Genomic DNA, 22,845 nt, shown 5'->3' on the forward strand with positions numbered 1-22,845 from the left:
ATTATTGGCCATTTATGATTAAAATGCAACGGTTCTGGCAAAAGCTTATTTATTTTGTGGTCTTTCTGTTTTAATTAATTCATATTAAAACAAAATTCTGTCAACATCCTCTAGTTGTTTTTTTTTCACGCTTATTTTGAAAATCTTGGCACTTCCGCCTTTGCGCTGACTCGCTCTTGACGTCGGCCCGGTTGAGGTGCGTGCGTGCGTCCGTATGAACGTGTGTGTGTGTGCTCGTTCGCGCGCACTGGGGATTCCCCCGCGTGACAAAAACAGCCCTGGCTTTCATATGTCAGCTCTTCCCCTTATCGCCTTTCATTGCTCATATGCTCTCCGCCTGGAGCTCATGCTGTTACCGGATATTTAGTCGGGGGGCAGCCGTTTCGCCTCCCTCCTCTTGTTTTTAACCTATTTCATCGACTCTGGAATGCGCTGCCATGTTTAGAAACTTATTTAAAAGTGTATAATCGATTGAAACTGAAGGGCCTGTTGCTGCGAGGTGAAGTATTATCGGTTAGTGGCATGAAACGTAGCGGCTCACTCCTCTGGTTTCACAAAGGAACGGTGGTTTCCTCAGGTGTCAGCAGGCTGTCCGGTCACATCATCCAGCACCGAGCAGCGACTAAACCCGCATTCAGGCGTTAAATCCTCGGGGAAGGCGGGAGGTTGGGGGAAACCCAGCACCACCACCACCACCACCATGGCGAGCGACGACTGCAGCAAAGACTACCTGCAGGAAGATAACCGCACAGACTCCGGCATTGACTCGTACCGCTCCATACTGAAGTCAGAGGAACCCCGGGAGCCGAGCTCCGACTTTGGGGGGCCGAGGGACAAGTTTTCCACCGGGGAGGAGCGCCTGGACTCAGCATACGGCTCTTCGTCCATCACGGTGGAGAGTCTGTCAGAGATAGTTGAGGACTGCACGCTATCCGGCGCCACAGAGGAGCAGGAGCACAGCTCTGAACTCAATGAACAGGAGGAGAACTTGCTCACAACTATTACAGAGGAAGGAGACACGTAGGTTTTTATTAACGTTACATTGATGGCACAAGTGATATTTATCACGCTAAAATCGAACAGTGTCTTTTAATTTATGGTGTTACAAGATCAGTAGCTAGCTCCCAAATCAAGTTTAACAAATGAACATATTTAGATGAATTCACTGATGCAGCTCTTTTAGTTTGGGCTGCAGTTGATCTTAACCAATGCTGCTGCTCCTCTCAATGACCTGTTGACCAGATGTAGGTTATTATTATTATTTATTTTAACAGAATATCAAATATCAAATAATCAACCAAAGGTTCAGTATTTTATTGCAGAAGGGGATGGGAGTTTCTGGATTTTTGTGAACGTGAGCTGAAGAGGTTTTCCCATGATACTGGGGTTGAGGGGGATTTCATAGCGGTGTGATACTGCAGACTTTTTTTAATGGACTTTGTCCATGTCATGAGTGTGGACTGTCTCTATGAGGCGTCTCTTTCTGTCAGAAAACAGAAGTGAAACAGATAGGCCTGGACTTCCCCCAGCAGCACACAGACAAAGCACATGCTGTGAGGTAGCAGTATGGCTTGCTTTTGATCCAAGAAACTTGTTGATCAGGATGGGACACCACTGTGTCTGCATGTTTTTATTTTCACAAACCACAGGTTTTTCTTTATTTTTTCCTTACCGAGCACACATCTAAAATAACTCAGTTGTGACAGAGTGATTTTTGTCTGTTCATCTCTCAGTTTGAGTCAATGAAACCTTTCTGCACACACTCCAAACACCTCAGCCTTGGCAGCTTCATCAGCCCATACAGGCCTTCTCTCGTCATCTGTGTGTTTTGATGACTTGTTAACGGGTCCTGCAGCCACAAACCAGCGTAATCCGGTGATTGATGTAGTGACAGCAATGCAGAAGTTTTGTGTCTCTGACCTCTTTTCATTTCCGCTCACTGATTTTTAAGGCCACATGGTTTCATTCTCATACCTGTAAAGGGGGAAAAACACCTGAAACGCACCACCACACTGTGCTGCTTAGACCAACTGAGAATCATGCAAACACTCATTTTCCCCCACCGTGGGATTTTTTTTAGTTCTTATTCATTCAAGTGTTACTCAAACCAGGAAGTCCCTTTCACAGTAAGATGCTTGCTCATAGTGTTAAATATGTGGCACTGCAGACTCATCAGTGTGCAGGCATTTGAAATGTGTTTGTGACATTTGGTACTGTGCAAAGATGCTTTACTGTGTGATAAATTATCCACAGCATTATATTTTTACATGTTCTTTTTTTAAAACAATCTATATTTGAAATTTCAATATACCAGCCAAAGTCATTGAAAATCAACTTAAACTTATGTATCAGAGTAGTTTTTTCAATTTCAAGAAAAATGTTGGACAATTTTATCTTATCTCTGGCTCATAATGTATGTGTTCATATGTTAATAACTTTATTATGCTTTGCAAAATAATTTGCTCCTACAAATTCAAGCAGATATTATTTATAGTTTATCATAATTTAATAGTAATTCTTAGAGCTTAATTAATTAGCTGGCTAGAAAAGCACCAGTAATACTGCATGTCTACCATTGCACAATTATTTTGGTAATTAATACATGTTATTTTTTATTGCATAGTTTATTTATAAATCATTGGCCTGAAGTTGAGTGAGATAAGCTGAACACTTCAAGGTGTTATGCCGAAAGTTTAAGAACATGCACAACATTGGACTTCGTGCAGCGATCTGCTACCTCCTTGAGGATATGGTAGCAATGGCAAGGAGTGGTGTTCCACACGTTCAGTGTCAGACTGAAGACTTTCTGCATAACCACTCTTAAACTGCACATGCCTGTAGACCTGGCTGTATCAGTCAAATGTCATTTTTATTGTTCTTAGCAGCCTTTTTTTTAGCAGGAGGCTGAATGAAACAGTCAGATTTTGTGTCAACTTTTGATCCCACACTGTCTGTCTGCAGCGTCTGACAGGTTAACTGACATTTACACTGAAAGAGCTCATTGCTTATCACCGAAAGCACAGCGACTGCATATCTAACAGTAAAACATCCTCATCTGTGGCATCTACACACAACACAAAATGACCTTTAACAACTTTTAATGTGATTTTTTTTTTTTTAAGACGAGGCTCTCATTGTGTTCTCAGTCTAAATTAAGCTCTAATGCTTAGTTCCATTTCCTGCTTTGTGCATGCATTTGTTTTGTACAACATCCCACTCAGGTTTTGAGGTTACGGTGTTTTTCTTTTTGTTTGAAGCCTTTGAGTTACCATGTGTCTTTTAATATAACAGATTTTCTTTTGTAGAATTTCTTGCATTGCTCAATATCCTGACCTCTCAGTCTTGCCGTTCAGCCCACAGAGTTACATTTCGAGGCCGAGGAAAAAATATGATGCAACATTTTGTTGAAATGCAGTGTAGTTCTCTGCTACTTAGCATTTTTCTCAGGCAGATTGCTTAATAATATAAGATAAAGTAGAACAGCAGGTTTTTGCTTGCATAATAAAACTGTTTATTTTCTTTTCCTTCTCCTGTAGAATCCTGCATTTAGCAATCATCCATGAAGAAAAATTCATTGCTCAAGAGTTGATACAGCTGTTCCCAAAAGAAGTCCTGGACATCCAGAATAATTTATACCAAGTAAGTACCAAGTAACATGCTGCAGCTTCTGCTGGAATTTTTCAATCCAGAAGGACTTCCTCATTATCAGGACCTTGATTGTGGAAGCAGTGGCATTATTTATATCTGTGTACTTCCAGAGAACTGTTGTTCCTCTTTATTTGCAGTCCGTCCTCTCCTTGGGACGTCACTGTGGGTGGTTACAGTGTTAGCTCATACGGGACTTTGAATGGAAACTCCCCTCCTTCAACCTCATGTAGAAATAGAACCACAGGGAGCTGTGGAGTGTATCCTTGTGTGGATGTGGGTGGAGGAATTGTTCCAGTCCTTCAAAAAAGTCAGACTTAACTCAGAGTGAAAGACACACAGAACTGACAGAGCTGTCAAAAGGAAACATGCGAAGTTAAGACTCAGCATTTCACACTGTGACTCAGTTAACCCTTTGCTAATAGAGTTCTCTTTGGTTACCTAATTTCCTCCTAGTAGTCATTTTAAGACCTCACATTAAAAAGGTGTGATTTTAAAAAAGACCACCTTCTCACACTTTGCATACTGATTTTAAAGAAATCCATGGATTACACTGTTCTTCTGCAGAAATTTGACAAATGTTGTGCAAAAATTAAAATTTAGAAAAGAGCAGGTGGTGTCTGATTCTACGTCTAGTGTGCAGTGCAACCACAGTACTCCCTCTTTCTTTTTTATTCATACGTGTAGGCACCAGCTGAATGCAACAGGTAGAGACCTGTTCTGTGGCTATGCAGGGCAACAGTGAGTCGAGTACAAGTGGATGGTTTGAAGGACAATAATCACATGTTTGTGCTGCAGTGATCACTACAGAGTAATGATATTGAAAAAGGCTTTTCTTGGTTATTTTTTTAAATGGTTTTTGTTTAACAAGTTGTTTCTTTTCAATAGAAATGCACAAACATATTCTTCTGGCTTGCATAGTCACTGACATGAACAGCATGAGCCATCCAGTTTTGATTGCATTCTTTTTTGGTGACCCTCAGAGCCCTTTGCATCTGGCCACCTACCTGAACCTGACAGATGTTGTGAAGGGTCTGGTGGAGAAAGGGGCCGGACTGGAGCTGCAGGACCAGGATGGAAACACAGCGCTCCACGTGGCCTGCCAACATGGGCAGATGGACTGCACCACTGAGATGACCAGAGACATATCTCTTAGCAAGTTAGCACCAATCCTGGAGATTCAGAACTGGAGAGGTGAGTGGAGAAAAAAAAACGGAACATCTGTAAACAAAAAACATCTGTGCATGGAACTGTCAGTGGGTTCTGTTGAAATCCAACTTCCCACATTATGCAACTCTTGTTACATGTCCAAATGTAGAATAATAACAAGACACTGCAACATAAACCTTCATCCTTCATCATTTTAACTGACCACTGACCTTCAGGGTGCCCTATGTTACTGTACTTGCAGGTCTCACCTGTCTTCACTTGGCTGCGCTGAACCGGCAACACAACATAATGAATCTCCTGATGAAAAAGGGAGCAGATCTGAATATCCAGGTTGGTCTCTGACTCATATGTTACATTTTATAGCTTTACATAAAGTCAGAATTAATACGAACCACTTCTGCTTAGAAAAGTGACAGCAGGTGTTTTATGTCTGCTTGTAATTAAGAATTGTCAGACTTAATAGTCCTTGAGTGCACTGTATCTGAGGTTGAAATGTAAAACATAATTCAGTCATTTTATCAAAACCAAACCACAATGTTTAAAAATTCACAAAAAGAGAGATTTCTTAAAGGGAAAAAACAAGATTCTGCAAATCTCAGCACGACTAGAAAGCCAAGAGTGACTCATTTGTGATTAGCAGTCACATGACAAAAATTTCCTGCAATTCTTTGGCTGATCTGTGGGCTTTCTCCACCTCATGTGAAAACTGATATGATATGTTGAATGATATCTACAGCACGTGGTGCTTCTGTTTTTTCCACTGTTTGTAATACCTGTGGCCAAATTTTAACCCTAACCTAAATCTGAAGACACGTTTGAGGTCTCACACAGACTGAAGTATGACATGAGTGGAAAACGCCCAGAAATGTGTGGGTTTCAGATGGTTCAGATCTAATAAAGGATGACGAGGATAAACAAACAGATTTTTCTGTAAATAAACGGGTTTCCCTGCATATTTATTCCACTAATGAGCCTGTATTTTAATTAGATTGCTTCCTTTAGAGCTATGTTTACTGGGTCTGGTGTTATGCTGTGTTTCTGTCTATAACTGCTGCACCTGTGCAATGCTGATAGTGATACGAGCTGAGCTGAGGGCTTCTTGCAGGATTCAGGGAGACATAATTAGATTGGAGATATGATTAGGCTGGGCCTGCCAGCCACTCTTAACTTTCTATTGATGGAAGGGAACACGGCAGTCAGTCCCAAAACTACCCCAGACATTCCTCTCTCTTGAAGTCACTGGCTGAACATATCCCTCTGTATTATATCTGCCATGTTGAGTTATTATTATTTTAATTATCATCATTATGTGAGTAGCTCCACCCCTTATTCTAATGTAATAATATAAACTTACTATATATATATATATTTTTTTATGCAGGAAGGAACCAGTGGCAAAACAGCTCTCCACCTCGCTGTTGAGCTGCACGACATAACATCAGTGAAGCTGCTGCTCAGCAGGGGAGCTAATGTGGATGCTGCCATGTTTAATGGCTGCACACCGCTGCACCTTGCAGTTGGGAGACAGGACGCCGCCATCGCTAACCTGCTCTGCCAGTCTGGAGCTGACACAATGCTGCGGAACATGGAGGACGAGACCGCGCTGGATCTGGCTGATGGCAATGATGATGTAAGTGATTATTATAGGATATAATAGAACAAAGCAATGAACTGCTGTGGATGAAGTCAGCAGCAAAACATAAAAATCATGTTCATGCTATATTTAGGGTTTTATTACTGCTTTACTTTGCAGTCAACTTGGAGCTGAGGCACGATACTCGCTTGCTAAAACTCACAGAACACTAAAGCTACTGAGCTTATATGGTTTAATTAGGATATTAGCACCTAATCTGACCTTTTGTATCTTTATCTTTCAGATTTTGGCTCTGTTTCCTTTTGATGATATCCAGATCTCTGGGCGGTCGGTGGTTGATGTGAAGTTTTAAGTTGCCTGGAGCCACACTGCAGCTGGAACCTTTGATTTAAAAACATAAAAAACAAAAAAACTGTATTTGAGCTTGCCTGTATTTGTAGTGTACTCTAATATTTAGACCAATATGTGCACCATATAAATCCTACTTCCCTCTGATAGACAGAGTGATTCTGCTTAATTGAACACTGATAAGAAAAGAAAATCTGTTTCTGGCTCAGTTATTTTGCTTCTTTTTGCTCAGGCGGATTTACGCTGACCCCAGCTCACTGTGAGTGCTAAACTTTCACCCACATGGTCAATGCCCATAAAAAAAATTCTACCTCTCTGTGTTCAGTGGCTCAAAATGAAACGATCTGCATTGTTTGTTCTTCAAACTTTGTTTTTTTTTAACTCTGAAATTGTGTTCTTTTATTGTGGTGTGCCAACAGTTTTTGAAGATCAGAGACAGAGGAAAAAATATTCAAAGACAAACAAATCACATCCCTGTTTTAAAAAGACAATGATAGTCCATATAGAAATGTTTATATATATATATATATATATAAACAATAAATGCAGCTTCATCTTTTTTGATTTTCAGATTTGCTGCTTTGTGTTGTGAACAGTTTTCTCTATTTATCTTACCTTAATCCTTCATTAGCAGGAAACTGTTACTGTTCTTTTGTGTGTAATGAACACTGGCCTCTAGTTAATATGATTATTTTGTAATAAAATTAAAAACACTGAATGTTGGGGTTTTTTTCCTGGGTAAAAGGAAGTTATACTCGGATTGGATTTTTGCCTAGTGTGCTCGTGATTTTTCTGAATTGCTGCAACTCTACAACACTCCTGCTACAACAATATAATCCTTTTGTTTCCTGTCAGCTGCTTGTGCAAGGTGTATCTTTTGTTTTCCTGTAAGTGGCTTCTTCCTGGTGGTTCCTATATAGCACAATGACTGTGGGGCGGCTGGAAATTCCACTCAGCTGGATATCTTATGAGAATGTTCTTGCAGCAAAACAGGTTCATGCCGGGATATTCAGCTCAGGTGAAAGGGCCAGTCAGTGTTGTCGGTAGCAGATTCGTGCGCACAAAAACAAGTCATTATGGTCTGTGGTCGACCGCCAGAACAGAGTTATGAAACTATACCTACTTCCCTATTCAGCTGTGGCCTTGGAAACTAAAGCTATTTGTGTTATGTACAGTATAGGTCATGCTTGTCTTGCTGTAGGCAGAGAGGTGTTGTTGGCCCCCAAAACTTCCCTCTCTAAAAAAGACCAATTAACTTGAAGGGAGCCTGATAGTGGAAATAAATGCAATTATTTACCTTCAAACACTATGTATTAATTGTTCAAAGCAGAACAGACTGTCAAAACAAATTACCTAATAATGATTAAATTCATAGTGGAATATCACAATTTTTAATATTGTGGATTTGGACCAGAATAATGGAAACAATAGGGACTATAAACTTGGGCTAGTTTGTAGTTAAATACAGAATTTATAGGGTTTATGTACTTTGATTCTCTACTTGAATTTGAGTTAAAAAAAACTTAAAACACACAAATTTTTAAGAATGTAAATACCAATACGTCAGAATGCACCTAATGAAAATGCGCTTTTTGTCTTGCAGTTCCTCCTCCACGCCGCCAGGGGTCAGGGCCGCTGGGAGGGCGCTGTGTCCTGTCTCCGGCATCCTGTGGTGCTGCCGAGTGAAAGAGGAGGGGGGCCTTTCCTTCAAGTGAACACATCGGCTATTGAGGAGAAGTCGAAGACATCAGAGCTAAAAGCGGCTAGTCTGAGAGAACACAGCCTGTTATTTATAAGAGATATTTACTGCCTGATCCGTGCAGCTTCATGCGGAGTCACAGAGGAGACGCCTGAGTCCGTTGGTGGGTGTGCTGCGCCAGGTGTCGGCCACGGAGTATGGGGAAAATGCCTTCCTTTTCACGGAGGTAACGCTTCAGGGCCAGAGTAGCTAACTGCGAAATATGTCATGCTAAAGTCTCGGCAAGTTCAGGTCACTGTTTAGCTTATCAGTATAACGAAGGTCGACAGCTGCCATTTCCCGTTATTCAAAGTTCCCGTTGTGTTTCTGAAGTCTGTGACAACCTGCTGGCTAAAGTAACACAGTGTGAACACAACCCGTGTTGAGTCACATCTTATATAGCCAACATATAGCTGTTTTGTTGTGGTGCAGTTTTCCATGACCATATATTATTATTGTGTTATCACCGAAAGTAGCGGCAAGCTAAAAATGTAGCATGCTAATATTCATCATTAGATACAAATGCAGGCACATCTGTCTAAGTTATAGAGGCATTCTTTTGTAATAGTTTAACCTGAGGTGTCACAAAATTTGTAACAGTTAATGATCAAGTTGGCACAACTCCATTGTTGTCTTTTCCTAACGTACTTGTATGTTTATTGTCACTAATCCATCCTGACCACTCCCTCTAGCAACCAGGGAGTAACAGTGACATCTTTGTTATGAAGGGCTGTTAAATAGGTTTTACAGCAATCATGTATCAATCAAATCACATAACTGTCACTTTCCCTTATCCAAACATGAACATGTGCTAAAAACTTGTGTGCATGCTCCACTGTTGCTCTGTGTAAATGCTTATTAAAGCTTTAAGTGCATCAGCCTATAATGTTCATTTTCCTCTTGGGTATGGTTGTGGCAGCTCTCTCTCTCTTTCTCTCTCTGCCTGCAGCACAGCAGCCTGTGGGTTGGCGGCCCTGTCAGCGCAGTGCATTCCTTCATCTAATAAGCTTCTTGTTCAGAACCCAGGTCTCACTGCAGTGGGCTACTGGCTGACCAGGCCACAGCACAGTCCCATACAAAGAGGCTCTATGTTAGTCAGACTCACAGCCCCCCTGGGAGGAGGCCCTGCCTCACTCCAAAAGGATACACGCTCAGTGCCACGACAGCAAATAGCACACCTTTTATAAGGAGCTTGGGTTTCAGCACAGGTGTGCTTGACTCATCAGTGTTGCATAACCTGTTTATGGAAATGCATGATGAAGCTCAACTGATATCTATATCATACTCTCCTTGCCTATAGGCATATGCTGTGGATCAAGATATATATATATTTATAGACATAGACGTGGGTTGCTACAGTTTTTTTAATATTTTATTTCGACATGTAGCCTAACGGACCATGTTGTTTTTCTTTGTAGGGTTTGGCCTGCACTTGTGTTGCTTTTGTTCCCTTCCACTGTGTCAGCAGACGAGTCTTCAGTACTGGACGGCTGGCACGATGTCTGGCTCTTCCGTTTCCTCGTCAACATGCTGGGTTACTCCACCATCATCATCCCTGGCTATCTACTCATTAGCTACTTCAAGCGCACAAATTACATAGAAAGAGGTTTGTTATGAGATCTTTATTTCAATCTTTATTTTGAAATGAGTGCTGACTGGTTGCTCCAGCTTCTGTCACTTAAGCTTCATCATTTTATTTACGATTCTGTTTTGTAGGTAGTGGGATATGCTATCCTGTCATAAAAGCCTGTGTGTTTGGCAATGAGGCAAACATCGGCCTGCTGGATGATGTGTCTGTTTCAAGCAGGAATGAAGGAGATTCAGGCTCTTCAGTCAGACAGGCTGTCAAGTTAATATTTTGTGCTGCAGGACTTCAGGTAGGTGATTCTCACAGAACAAGAGAAGAACATAGCACGTAGCACATTGCTGACTTTTTAACAGTGTTCAATTAAGTTTAGGAAAACCTTTTTTAGTCCCACAATGGGGAAATTGTGTTGTAGCGTAGAGCCTCAAGTGAGACATGCTCTCAGTCCCCGGTGAGACCCTCAGAGTTTATCAAAGAAATGGAAAACCAAAAACGCCCAAACAGGAACTTGAACCCTGGACCCTTAAATTAAATGTCTGATGCTCTACCGACTGAGCTATCCGGGCCCTTACCATACACGTACACCACAAAGGCTATGGACTTCTAACTTTAATAGTTAGTACAGTATTGTTTCTATTTATAGGTTGAATAGTATCTTCCAATCATGCTTTGGATGCTGGCAGGTAAACAGCCTGCGTGGAGGCCAGAGAGTGCCCTGACATCACTTGTCATCGGTTTAGTTAATGCATCCAGTTCGTCAAGCTGGTCATGGGTGTTGTTTCTCAGCACTGGCTTCCTTGTCATGAGTCTCAAGTTCCTGTTTGGACTCTCCGGTGCTCTGAACAGACAATAGACGTTTTTTTCCCACTGCGGTAACTCAAATCGATGCAAGGCGGCATAATCTTGCAGTGTAATAGCCCAGATAATCTGACCTTTTAGCCATTGTGTTGCAGTGTAGTTTTCACTGGGCTAACAGAAATGCAATTAACCAATATTCATCCATGGTCATCAGTTGAGGATATATGTAGACCGGGGTACGAACTCATCATGTAACAAAATAAGCTGAAGAATACACTCAATTTTGACCTGAAAAGCTGAATCTAGTTTTGTGTTCTTAGGTATCCTATCTGACATGGGGAGTCCTGCAGGAGAGGGTGATGACTCGTTCCTATGGAGCCACGACTCCAAAGTATGAGGGTGAGAGATTCAAGGACTCACAGTTCTTGGTGTTCATGAACAGAATCCTTGCTCTGACAGTGTCGGGCCTCTGGTGCATCCTGTTCAAGCAGCCTCGCCACGGAGCACCCATGTACAAGTACTCCTTCGCCTCGCTGTCCAACATCCTGAGCAGCTGGTGCCAGTATGAGGCGCTCAAGTTCATCAGCTTCCCCACTCAGGTCCTGGCCAAAGCCTCTAAGGTTATTCCTGTCATGCTCATGGGAAAGATTGTTTCTCGTAAAAGCTATGAATATTGGGAGTACTTCACTGCTGTGCTTATCTCAGTCGGTGTCAGCATGTTCCTGCTCTCCAGTACAACCAGCAGGCATCCATCCACCGTCACCACCTTCAGCGGGATCATCATCCTCGTTGGCTACATTGTGTTTGACAGCTTCACCTCTAACTGGCAGGACAATCTGTTCAAGTATAAGATGTCAGCGGTGCAGATGATGTTTGGGGTCAACCTTTTCTCCTGCCTCTTCACCGTCGGCTCGCTGCTTGAGCAGGGTGCCTTCTTCGACTCGCTGGCCTTCATGACACGCCACTCTGAGTTTGCCTTTCATGCCGTACTGTTGTCTGTATGCTCGGCATGCGGCCAGCTCTTCATCTTCTACACCATCAACCAGTTCGGCGCTGCCGTGTTCACCATCATCATGACCCTCCGGCAGGCCATTGCCATTCTCCTCTCTTGTTTCCTCTACGGTCATGCCGTCACCTTAATGGGTGGATTCGGTGTTGGTATAGTTTTCCTCGCACTTTTCCTGCGGGTGTATGCACGAAGCCGCATGAAATCAGGCCGGCGACCGGCACAGCCACTCGCACAGAAGGTGTAGTACTCTAAGGTCTCACCAAAGTGGGAACTATGACCACATTTTTCTGTGGTGCCCTTTGTCTATTAGTGTGTATCTATGTTTTTTTACTGTACTTTCCCATAGGTTTTTTATTTTTGTCAGAAACGGTACAGAAAGGGATTCTGCATTTTTGAGTCTTACACCAAGATGCCCCCAAGGGGTTGACGTGTGAGGTAATAGAAGTTTTGAGTGCCTGTAAGATTGTCTGAAGTCCAAGACTGCCTCTTAAGCTCTGTCACAGTTTAACAGTAGAATATTTTTCTTTCTTAAACTACCACATGTGGCTTGTGCAGCCAGTCTGACACACTCTGAGAAAATGTATATGAGCCGTACGGCTCAGCGTTAATGACCCGTATTAGACTATCCATTGGAACTTGAAAGTCACTTCCTGTCTGATGGGTTATTAGTAGCATGACGTTGATCACAGAACCTTTTATAGCTGGGGCCTCGATGTGTCTTGAAGCAGAATTTTATTTTGTTGGGCATATATTTTTTGTTTTTATTTAAAACATATATATGTTCCAGAGGCAACATTTTTTGGGTAATAAACACACGAGCAGATCCTGCTGTGGACTCTTTTGCACCATCATTTTTTTTAGTTGAATCTTTCCTCTATGTTTAAAAATTTGGGCTAAAAAACATGTAAATATATCTAAGTTAGCTTATTTCTGTCTGATGTGTACTTTTGTAAAAAAAAAAAGGCTTCTTGATGTGAATGTTTGAAAGAACACTGAATGAATGATGTCATAAGGATGAGAAGTTACTGCATTACAAGGGAAATACAATGTTACTGGTACCCTGTTTTTACCATTCTACTATTTTCTCTGGTAACTGGGTTAATAATAAAACATATTAAATTAATTTCACACTATCAAGTGAACAGTGTAATTTTACTGATTTTAGAGCAGGAGCTTGGTTTGTATTGCTGGCAGTAGGACTTGTTTCTGGTGGAGGTTGTGTTCTCTGGATCCTATCTTTACTCTTTGCAGATGATGTGGTCCTGTTGGCCTCCAGCTCTTTTTGAAGAGGTTTGCAACTGAGGGTAAAGTGAGGGAAGAAGAATCAGCACCTCCAAAGCTGTGCTTGTCCTCTCCAGGTTCTTTGAGAGGAGCCAGTTGAGGTGGCCCTAGCATTAGGGTAACAGCATCTCCCTGGTGAGGTGTTCTGGGCATGGAGAAAGCCCTGGGGGCAGACCCAGGACATGCTGGAGGGTGTAAATCTCTCAGCTTTCTAAATATCATCAATGCAGTTTGTGAACTGGTCTCAGAAAAACTGAGTTTACAACAATAAAAAGTCTCCATGAAGTTGATGAGCTGTCAAAAAAACAAATGGCATGGATGTTTTCACTCGGACCACAGACATACACCGTGCTGTTCAAATCACATCCACTCACCCACTGAATCCTCTCCATAGTCATTCCTATCTTGTGGATATGCTAAATGTTATTTTCGAGATACGTCTGAGGTGCTCTTTGTGCTTCTTACTGATTCATTAAGCAGTCCACTGTTATGATTCACTAAACGTCAACCTGAAGACCGGGTTTGACTGTGACGTGCGACAAAACATTTCCCCCTGTTTATCAAAGCTGCTCGATGAGGGACTTTCCCTGCACCTCTCATTTCACTATGTCCTATGCCCCATCTGGTTTGTAGTAGTGCGTCAATGTTTCAGTGTCTCCAGTCTTCTTTTCGGTAGTTAACTTGAAAAAAGTGGGAAGTAAAATAAGCTACAGACATGTAGACCACTGGTTTCAGCCCCCAATGGACCAGTCACTCTGTGCTCTCACTCTGACTGCAGGAGATTTTTATATTAGCCAGCAAGCACATTTGACTGTTTTGCAATACCTAGGAGCTTCCCGAAACAGCAGCCGGAATGAACGCCTTTTAGCTTTTCAAGCAATGGTGTACATTTTGTAAAATATAAGTATGTAGGATAAATATAAAGATATTTAATAGAGCTCAGCAGTCAGTGGCCTAGGTCCATGCCTGGCTTCATCTCATGTTGAACTGAGGGCAGAATAGATGCTTTACTGACTCACTATCTTATCTAGTGGTATTGCACAGTGAGAACCATATCTCTGCAACACAATACATAGAGGTCTTATTATGTCTTCATATACTGTTGATGATTTAAGGCCATTTTTGGTGGTTTTTGGACTTTTATTTTACTAATATGGGCCCATCACTATTTTGAGCTAACTGGCTGCTTGCTTTAGCTTTATTATGCTGTATACTGAGTATAGCTGGGAGTGGTAAAGCAAATCATTAAGAAAGCAGAAGGTTGCAAGAGAAAAAAAATAGCTGTGTTAAAGTATCTGTGGTCATGTTTGTTCTGGGCCGGGATGGGTTTTCAGTGGGTGCTCCAATTCATTCCCACAGTCCATAGACATGGCTGTTGTACTTGGCCTAAATTACCAGAAGGCTCAATCGCCTCTCTGTGTTTGCCCTATATGTAATGGCTGGTTGTTAACAAGCTTCCAGGAGTATCTCGAGACCATGACAGCCCCTGGAATAATCCGATCAGAATCCTGTTTAGGTTTCAAAGGTAGCCAACAATCTCAATTTCTGACTTTCATATGTGTAACATGCACTCTGGTTTTTCTTACTTTGAAATAATTTGAATGTCAGAGCTGAAAATGTCCTTTAAACCAGCTCTTGGGATCTAAAAAGCAGCGCTGACTTGACCTTTACACGACCACCACAGGCCGCTTTACTGTACAAGTGGAACATAAGTGAGAGGCCTTGTGTGAATCTCCACTCTCTCACACCTAGTAAAGGTTGTTGTTTTCATAGGCTGTCTTATTCAGTCTTGATGGAGGGTTTTTCTTGCACATCTTATTTCCTCCCTACACAGTGTGGGTGTGTTACCAAGTGCTGTCGAATATGAGAAGTAACACCATGTGAGTCTTTTCAGATAGTAAGTAGCAGTTTTGTTTTTTGTGTCATTTATCATTTTAAATGTCAAGGAAACCTGAACACAGGTCTTTCAGGGATTCACTGCATGCCAGGCTGCATGCTATCTCAGAAAGTGTTCTTCAGTGATATGAAGTTCTCTGCAGGGACATACTATCACCGAGACATTAAGTTAAAAATATGATGACTAAAGTCTCAAGAAAAGAAAATACAGATAAGAATATAAACAAAAACATCAGCTAGAATCATCCAGAACAAAATCAACTGCCGAAGTCTGAGGGAACACATTTTAAACCAAAGTGCACCCCAAAGTAACACACACACACACACAAAGGTCACATGATGCATTCACATCTGTGAGACACTACGAGCAACATTTTGACACCACAGCCCACTGAAACAGCAGGAGCCTCCTGAATTAATGCACTCAGCTTTTGTGGGTTGAGAAAACAGATTTGCACAAGGGAGTCAAACGTTTCCACAGGAAGTAATCTGTTTAAAAAAAAAGCAGGTCAGACCAGATACACATTTGAACTTTATCAAGGAAACCTGGGCTGACTCTTGTTGAACCTTACCAGGAAATTTCCACAAGTGCTAAACCAGACAGAGATGCTATTTCAGAACAGGAAGCCTTTAAATGTCAGTTTAAATCCTAATTTAATGCATTTAACACCTTTTTTTAATATTCTATAGTCCTTATCTTACCTTACTTAGGATCTGACAGCTGTAGGTCAGTGTTCTAGACAATGTTGAATGTTAGTGTTTTATTACTTATAGTTAAGCTTTTAAGATCAATATTTGATTATTATTACACATTAGCCATTTTCTACTAAACATTATTTTACATTTATTTACATAATGCAGTCAGCACTTGTGCATACAGCAAATAAAATAAAAAGGTAGTCAAGTGAAGGAGGAGGTGTTAAAAACAGTGAACTCTGTTGCAGAATGACACATTTCTAGTTCCCCACTATCACTTTGACTAGTGTACAGGAGGGACACACACCCACACGTCACTTGTTTTACTGACAGGAACAGAAAAGCTGCTGCCGCCCCCTCAGACTTGTACAAAACACATGACTTCCAGGAAAACTAACACACCGTAGGTTTCCTCCTCAAAGGTTCAGCTGATGGCTCACACTCTTGAGAAGCCTGTGCCTATAATTTAAAACTGTCAATGTGTGATTAGTGGAAGAATTTAAGTCTTCTCCATGGACTGGAAAATAAGTCACTGGAAACACACACACACCAGGTACTTTATAGTGAATAAGGCACAAAACCTGTAGACATAACCAGGACACAAGGGTTTGCATCAACTTCAGAAATAAGCAGGTATTTGTTCACACCTAAGGATAAATAATGAAATCCAAGTTCAGTAAATACTCAGTCAGGAAAGAGTTATGTGCATGTTAAATGGGTACTTAACCATTTATAAAAAAAAAAGTGTACCATCTAGTCTTTTTCAGATTTGCATGCTATTATATTGTAATCTTTAGTATGCTGCCACCTGCTGGTCAGAGTAACAACATAACCGCATATCAACCAGAGTTTGGAGTATACTGAAATTCAGTGCTTTTAATATGCAGATCATTCACCTTGTTAAGGCACAGATACAACAGAAACAGAAATCAGGTATTACATCTTTAATTTTCTGCAAAACAAGACTTGGAATACAGACAAGCCTGGACTTAGGCAAAGGAATCTTACAGTCCTCTCTCCATGCAGCGTGCAGTGTTGCACATGAACAGAACCTCTCAAACCCTCCACCAGACCTGATCCGATAATGGAATGTACCATTTCCACGTTCACCACTCCAACATTTAAAACTCAGTGCAACGGGGTATTTGTTAAAACAAAGGTGCTGTCACCATAAACTTTTTACAGCAAAAACCAAAACTGCTTTTCTTTAAAAGGTCTTACAGTGTAACGCTTGAGAGCAACACTGGTCCACCACACAACATGAATGACTAATTGTTTTGCAGTTACTGCAGTTTTAAGGATGAACAATTGGAAAGTGAGGCTAAAGTGTTAGAAATCTGGGGTTGGGGGTCGCTTTAATCAACTTCCTCCATGCGTGAAGCATCGTCTTCACCCTCGCCTTCTAGGGGAGGAATCTCATCTGGGACGGAAGCGGTGGTTGTCTCTTCCGTGGGAACATCATCATCATCAATACCTGGAGATTAAAGTTGCGTTACTGAGATCAAGAAAATTGTCTTAAAGAGATGCACATCTCATCTGCAGTGCTGTCTTACCCAGGCCGAGTTTGATCATTCTGTAGATGCGGTTAGAGTGGGTCTGTGGGTCGTCCAGGGAGAAGCCTGAGGACAGCAGCGCGGTTTCAAACAGCAGGATGACCAAATCTTTCACAGCCTTGTCGTTCTTGTCAACATCAGCCTTCTGCCTGAGAGTCTCCATGATGGGGTGGTCAGGGTTGATCTCCAGGTGTTTCTTGGCCATCATGTAGCCCATGGTGGAGTTGTCTCTGAGAGCCTGGGCCTTCATGATCCTCTCCATGTTGGCCGTCCAACCGTAAGTGCTTGTCACAATGCAGCAGGGAGAGGACACCAATCTGTTGGACACAGTCACCTGTAGGAGACAGGACACAAGGATTACTACAATAGAATACAGTGTGACTTAAATTCAGAAAGAAGCAAACTCAAGTTAAAGCATGCAAATCAACCATGTTAGATAATACACGCTAGCATGTACAACCATTTACCATACCATAATACTCTAATGTAGAACAATTATGTTAATACACAAATGTGCAATAAAAAGGCATTTACACCGTCTGTAAAACCAGATATACAAACTCAAACACAGGCATCTGTTAGAACATTACAATCACATACATGAGTTAGCTTTTGCACTTTCAGCATCTCCACACAATTATCTGGAACCAGCAAGTTGCCAAAAACTAACTTTTAGCTCACACTTAAACAGCAGGGGTCACCTGAACGCTGCATAAACTCACCACAATACAAGTTGGGATCATTTAAGGAACCTGTTACCAAATAAAACACTGTCAACTGCAGTTGTAAACTTCAAGGGTACAGTCCTGCAGTAAGGTTGTTTTTGGTGTTGTAAACCAGTATTTTAGAAGTCACTAACCTTCTCTACTTTCTTGTCAAGGATCTCCTTCATAATCTTGCAAAGACTCTCAAACTTGGCCTTGTCCTCCTCCATCTTCTTCTTCTCCTCCTCATCTTCTGGCAGTTCAAGGCCCTCTTTGGTGACAGAGACCAGGCTCTTGCCATCAAACTCCTTCAGCTGCTGGACGCAGTACTCGTCAATAGGCTCAGTCATGTACAGGACCTCGAAGCCACGCTTGCGGACACGCTCAACGAAGGCAGAGTTGGCCACCTGATCTTTGCTCTCACCTACAAAAATAGTGAATTCAGTTAAGTGAAAATAAGTTGTCCTCATGCATGCACTTCTGCAAGATTTAGACTTATGTCCGTCAGAGTTAGGGTTTACTGTGAAAAACTGACCAGTGATGTAGTAGATCGACTTCTGGTTTTCCTTCATGCGGGTCAGGTACTCGGTGAGGGAGGTCATCTCATCTCCAGACTGGGAGCTGTGGTAGCGCAGCAGCTCGGACAGCTTCTTGCGGTTTTGAGAGTCCTCATGGATGCCCAGCTACAGGTAGATGGAAAAATTACATATGCAGCCAAACAACGTTTTTCCACAACAAAAGGCCAAATTTCAATATTTTAATCTGTAGTCAAATGTAGCATTCTGCAGATCAGTTAGAAAAGAGAAACTACTCACTTCCATCAGGTTATGCTGTACTAACATGTTGGAACATTTGAGTTTTAAGTCTACTGCACAGAAGCACTGCACAAATAGAGAACGCTAGAAATATCCGATGTGTTTAAAGTCTGCAATAACTAAAAGCTTTGACTACACTGCCTTAAAAATCTAGAGGGAGAACCACTACTAATTAAAGAATAAATGTAAACCTTATGAATCCATGGAGATGCACTGAAGACACACAGAGTACAGTGTGAAAGATTGTTAAAAAATTGGAAGCTTTAGTTGGATCTTACTACATAAATGTGGTCCAGAACACATTTACATACCTTGATGTTCTTGGAGAAACCTTCATAGAACTTCTTGTAGTTGTCCTTGTCCTCAGCAAGTTCAGCAAAGAGTTCCAGACACTTCTTGACAATGTTCTTACGAATGACCTTCAGGATCTTGCTCTGCTGCAGCATTTCTCTGGAGATGTTGAGGGGCAGGTCCTCAGAGTCCACAACGCCACGCACAAAGTCTATAAAACACATTAGCATCAATATCCAGCAGGCTCCTACTAGCATAGTGTCTGTGCCGACTGTAAAAGCCCAACTTACTCAGGTACTCTGGGATGAGTTCTTCACAGTTGTCCATGATAAAGACTCTCCTGACGTACAGCTTGATGTTATTCTTCTTTTTCTTGTTCTCAAACAGGTCAAAAGGTGCACGACGGGGAACAAAGAGCAGGGCCCTGAATTCAAGCTGCCCTTCCACAGAGAAGTGCTGTGAAGAGAAAGTGTCACTTTAGGTTTCAAAGTTTAAGCCGTGATATGACAACACCACAAGTAAAAGACGTTCTATTCCCATTACCTTGACAGCCAGGTGATCCTCCCAATCGTTGGTCAGACTCTTGTAGAACTCTCCATACTCCTCATTTGTGATGTCATCAGGATTCCTGGTCCAGATGGGCTTGGTCTTATTCAGCTCCTCCTGATCGATGTACTTCTCCTTAATCTTCTTTTTCTTCTTCTTGTCCTTATCTTTTGAGTCCTCCTCATCGTCTGAACCCACATCCTCGATCTTTGGCTTCTCCTCACCTTCCTCCTTCTCCTCCTTCTCTTCCTTTTCTGCCTTCTCTTCCTCTCCCTCATCATCACTGATTTCCTTGTCACGCTCCTTCTCCACCTGCAAGGCAAATGTACCAAAATTAATTCCAATGAAAAATCAACAGTAAAACAAATACAGTTAAATTACACAGCCAAACTAGGCACATACAAACAGTGTGATTGGGTAGCCAATGAACTGAGAGTGCTTCTTGACAATCTCCTTGACTCTCTTGTCCTCGATGTACTCAGTCTGGTCTTCCTTCAGGTACAGGACGATCTTGGTTCCACGGCCAATGGGCTCGCCTATTCACAGAAATACCATTAGCACACTCCAATTAAAAAAAAAAAAGCCTCTTGATTAAAACAATTCCGATCACAAAGCTGGGATACATACCACTGTCAACCTTAACTGTGAAGGAGCCTCCAGCAGATGACTCCCAGGCATACTGTTCATCATCATTGTGCTTTGTAATCACAACAACTCGCTCAGCAACAAGGTAAGCGGAGTAAAAACCCACACCAAACTGACCAATCATGGAGATGTCAGCGCCAGCCTAGAGGACACAATTTTTAATATAAATACAAATTAATTTTCCTTTCAAAATAAGATTTAAATGCAAAACGTCACTTGTGAGGCAGAGACAACTGTAGTACCTGCAGGGCCTCCATGAAGGCCTTGGTGCCAGACTTAGCAATGGTACCCAAGTTGTTAATAAGGTCAGCTTTGGTCATGCCAATTCCAGTGTCAATGAGGGTCAGGGTGCGGTCAGCTTTGTTTGGTATGATGTCAATTTTCAGATCCTTGCCACTGTCCAGCTTGGATGGGTCAGTCAAGCTTTCATAGCGGATTTTATCTAGAGCCTGTATATAGACAAACGGTTAGGTTGCAGGTAAAAATGCACATTACAGCTACTTTAATTACCATGTAGTTAAAAATATAATGGACACACTCCAGACTTACATCAGAAGCATTAGAAATCAATTCCCTGAGGAAGATCTCTTTGTTGGAATAGAAGGTGTTGATGATCAGGGACATCAGCTGAGCGATCTCTGCCTGGAAGGCAAAGGTCTCAGCCTCCTCCTCTTGGTGCATTTCTTCAGGCATCTGCACAAAAAAAACCATGAGGGTGAAAATGAAAACAAGCACACACGCGTTTTATAGGACAGTAATAATGAAGCATTTCAGTTTCGTTAGCCATGAAACACATTGGGATCCCGATGAGAAGCTAGTACAACTGGATAGCTGCCATCATATTGCTACATATCGGCGGAAGTAGCCGTTAACCAACATGGCGTCGGCCGATAGACAATGGACACCGCAGACACGTGTTGCGAGACGGATACAGACGAAATAATGATCGAACAACAACATGTAGCACGATATAATCATTTTAAATTAATATACAAGTTAATTTAAAGTCGACGAACATATCGCTAAAGCCGCTAACGGGGACCAAGCGGTTACTATAAAGCAGCAGTAACCGATAAACCCAACAAAAATATGAGTGGTTTAAGACATTTAAATCATCACATTAAGAAGTGGTTACGTTAGCGGACAGATGGTGTATTTCGGTGTTACGTAACAGCTAAATTAACGCTACACCGACTGACAATATCGTCAATAAATGAACCAGTAGCCAAATCAACCTTACGCTTGTTTACAATATTTAAATGTCAAAGTTTGGGTTCTGTTCATTGGCATAATTCAGTCGAATTAAGAACAAATATTATCGTGTAAATAAACGAAGAGAGCGCTGTCATCTTCACCACACCTGCCTTGGTGCAACATATCCCTGGCCTAACAGTGCGGCAGAGAGCCGCATTCACGTTGGTCAGGATCACAAACCGGTCTTCAGTCTACACAAATCTCGCTTTACATGCCTTTAACTTTATGTTAAACAAGTAATAATAAAATATATGTTCAACTGCGGTCCACAAGACAGTTAACATTATGATTCAAGGGTTACCGTCGTGACTCATGATCTCTCATCGTGTACACTGCGGAATACTTCGCTAATGTATTAGAAAGACACAAATAATAAGGTATATAATGCGTAAAATGCATCAGTACAAGTATCGTCAACAAACCTTGTTAATTTCGTTGACTTGTCTTGAATAAAATGCGACACAAACGTTGTCCCTTCTGCTCTCTGACGCAGGGAAATAGAAAGGGACTTGTATTTAACAGACCGGCATCTTTATACATGTGCCTTCACTATGCGGCCGTATCCATCCGCGGCGCACCATCAGCCAACTGAGCGAGTCAATAAAACGGAAATTTTTATTATTTTTTATTTATTTAAATATAATATATTACGCAGTTATAACATTAATACTTACAATAAAATTATCTGCTAAAACATTTTAAAGAAATATGAATAAATGTGGTTTTACGATGAAATAAGAAAAGGCACATATACATTAAATACTGTAAATTTTAGCACACACTGTTGGAGTGCAATTAGGCGTAATATATTGCGTAATATATTTGTGGCTTTTCTTTGCTGTCTAGCAACAGTTGAACAAAAGCAAAATATATAATAGTACAAAATAACTAAATCAGCCTAAGACATGATCAACCTCTGAGCTATACTGCAATTTGCTGCCACCTTGTGGCAGTTTCTATTAAATGCATACTTTTACTCCAAATCTTCGGTGTCGGATTGTCTCCTAATTTATTACCATATACTATAGAGGCATAGTTATTTTTATCAAACTAACAAATGTAGCGAATCAAAGTCACATAATCACTTTTCAATTAGTAGCAAATTGATAAAGACTGTGGAACTTTTTAATCTGATGGAAGCACATTTAGATCCTGAAGGGGTGTACTTCGTTTCTTCTAGCACTTTCCATGAAAAACCCGCCTAAAATGACGTCACGGGCTTGTCAGATGCAGCCCTTGCGGAACAGCTGCTGTCACAGCGAGACAAAACACCATGG

The 22,845-nt window shown here is 41.5% G+C and overlaps 3 protein-coding genes across 5 annotated transcripts; 2 read left to right on the top strand and 1 right to left on the bottom strand.

Annotated features, from left to right (window-relative positions):
* Nucleotides 1–279: 279 nt before the first annotated feature.
* On the top strand, nt 280–7,321 carry nfkbie (nuclear factor of kappa light polypeptide gene enhancer in B-cells inhibitor, epsilon). Of its 2 annotated transcripts, XM_028397566.1 has the most exons (7): nt 280–499; nt 578–1,020; nt 3,537–3,639; nt 4,629–4,839; nt 5,057–5,145; nt 6,197–6,445; nt 6,693–7,321. In XM_028397566.1, exons 2-7 carry the CDS (start codon nt 701–703, stop codon nt 6,759–6,761), a joined length of 1,041 nt encoding a protein of 346 aa, XP_028253367.1. In that variant the 5' UTR covers nt 280–499; nt 578–700; the 3' UTR covers nt 6,762–7,321. The 2 variants fall into 2 exon arrangements, with proteins under 2 accessions (XP_028253367.1, XP_028253366.1); XM_028397565.1 differs by having other exon boundaries at nt 280–1,020.
* A 931-nt stretch (nt 7,322–8,252) lies between these two features.
* Nucleotides 8,253–13,020, top strand: slc35b2 (solute carrier family 35 member B2). The gene is made up of 4 exons (XM_028397562.1): nt 8,253–8,682; nt 9,914–10,101; nt 10,212–10,372; nt 11,199–13,020. The coding sequence occupies exons 1-4, from the start codon at nt 8,654–8,656 to the stop codon at nt 12,129–12,131; spliced, it is 1,311 nt and encodes a 436-aa protein (XP_028253363.1). The 5' UTR covers nt 8,253–8,653; the 3' UTR covers nt 12,132–13,020.
* Nucleotides 13,021–16,689: 3,669 nt separating this feature from the next.
* hsp90ab1 (heat shock protein 90, alpha (cytosolic), class B member 1) lies at nt 16,690–22,119 on the bottom strand. Of its 2 annotated transcripts, none has more exons than XM_028397537.1 (12): nt 21,991–22,119; nt 20,864–21,007; nt 20,557–20,763; nt 20,297–20,456; nt 20,072–20,205; nt 19,667–19,981; nt 19,414–19,579; nt 19,144–19,334; nt 18,553–18,700; nt 18,173–18,441; nt 17,314–17,647; nt 16,690–17,234 (listed from the first exon to the last, which is right to left on the bottom strand). In XM_028397537.1, exons 2-12 carry the CDS (start codon nt 21,005–21,007, stop codon nt 17,116–17,118), a joined length of 2,187 nt encoding a protein of 728 aa, XP_028253338.1. In that variant the 5' UTR covers nt 21,991–22,119; the 3' UTR covers nt 16,690–17,115. The 2 variants fall into 2 exon arrangements, with proteins under 2 accessions (XP_028253338.1, XP_028253339.1); XM_028397538.1 differs by lacking the exon at nt 16,690–17,234 and adding an exon at nt 18,036–18,065 and having other exon boundaries at nt 17,599–17,647.
* Between the last annotated feature and the right edge of the window lie 726 nt (nt 22,120–22,845).

Source organism: Parambassis ranga, chromosome 24, assembly GCF_900634625.1.
Source record: "Parambassis ranga chromosome 24, fParRan2.1, whole genome shotgun sequence".
NCBI classification, from domain to species: domain Eukaryota; kingdom Metazoa; phylum Chordata; class Actinopteri; family Ambassidae; genus Parambassis; species Parambassis ranga.

What these genes read in the sequence shown, in the direction of transcription:
- slc35b2 (XM_028397562.1), top strand. Translation starts at nt 8,654, where the DNA reads ATGGGGAAAATGCCTTCCTTTTCACGGAG. An exon ending in ATGCCTTCCTTTTCACGGAG is followed by an intron (nt 8,683 to 9,913) that starts GTAACGCTTCAG and finishes TTTTCTTTGTAG; the next exon opens with GGTTTGGCCTGCACTTGTGT. An exon ending in CACAAATTACATAGAAAGAG is followed by an intron (nt 10,102 to 10,211) that starts GTTTGTTATGAG and finishes TCTGTTTTGTAG; the next exon opens with GTAGTGGGATATGCTATCCT.
- hsp90ab1 (XM_028397537.1), bottom strand. Translation starts at nt 21,007, where the DNA reads ATGCCTGAAGAAATGCACCAAGAGGAGGAGGCTGAGACCTTTGCCTTC. An exon ending in CCTTCATGGAGGCCCTGCAG is followed by an intron (nt 20,457 to 20,556) that starts GTACTACAGTTG and finishes TGTGTCCTCTAG; the next exon opens with GCTGGCGCTGACATCTCCAT. An exon ending in CACAGTTAAGGTTGACAGTG is followed by an intron (nt 20,206 to 20,296) that starts GTATGTATCCCA and finishes TTCTGTGAATAG; the next exon opens with GCGAGCCCATTGGCCGTGGA.
- nfkbie (XM_028397565.1), top strand. Translation starts at nt 701, where the DNA reads ATGGCGAGCGACGACTGCAGCAAAGACTACCTGCAGGAAGATAACCGC. An exon ending in TCCAGAATAATTTATACCAA is followed by an intron (nt 3,640 to 4,628) that starts GTAAGTACCAAG and finishes GGTGACCCTCAG; the next exon opens with AGCCCTTTGCATCTGGCCAC. An exon ending in GAGCAGATCTGAATATCCAG is followed by an intron (nt 5,146 to 6,196) that starts GTTGGTCTCTGA and finishes TTTTTTATGCAG; the next exon opens with GAAGGAACCAGTGGCAAAAC.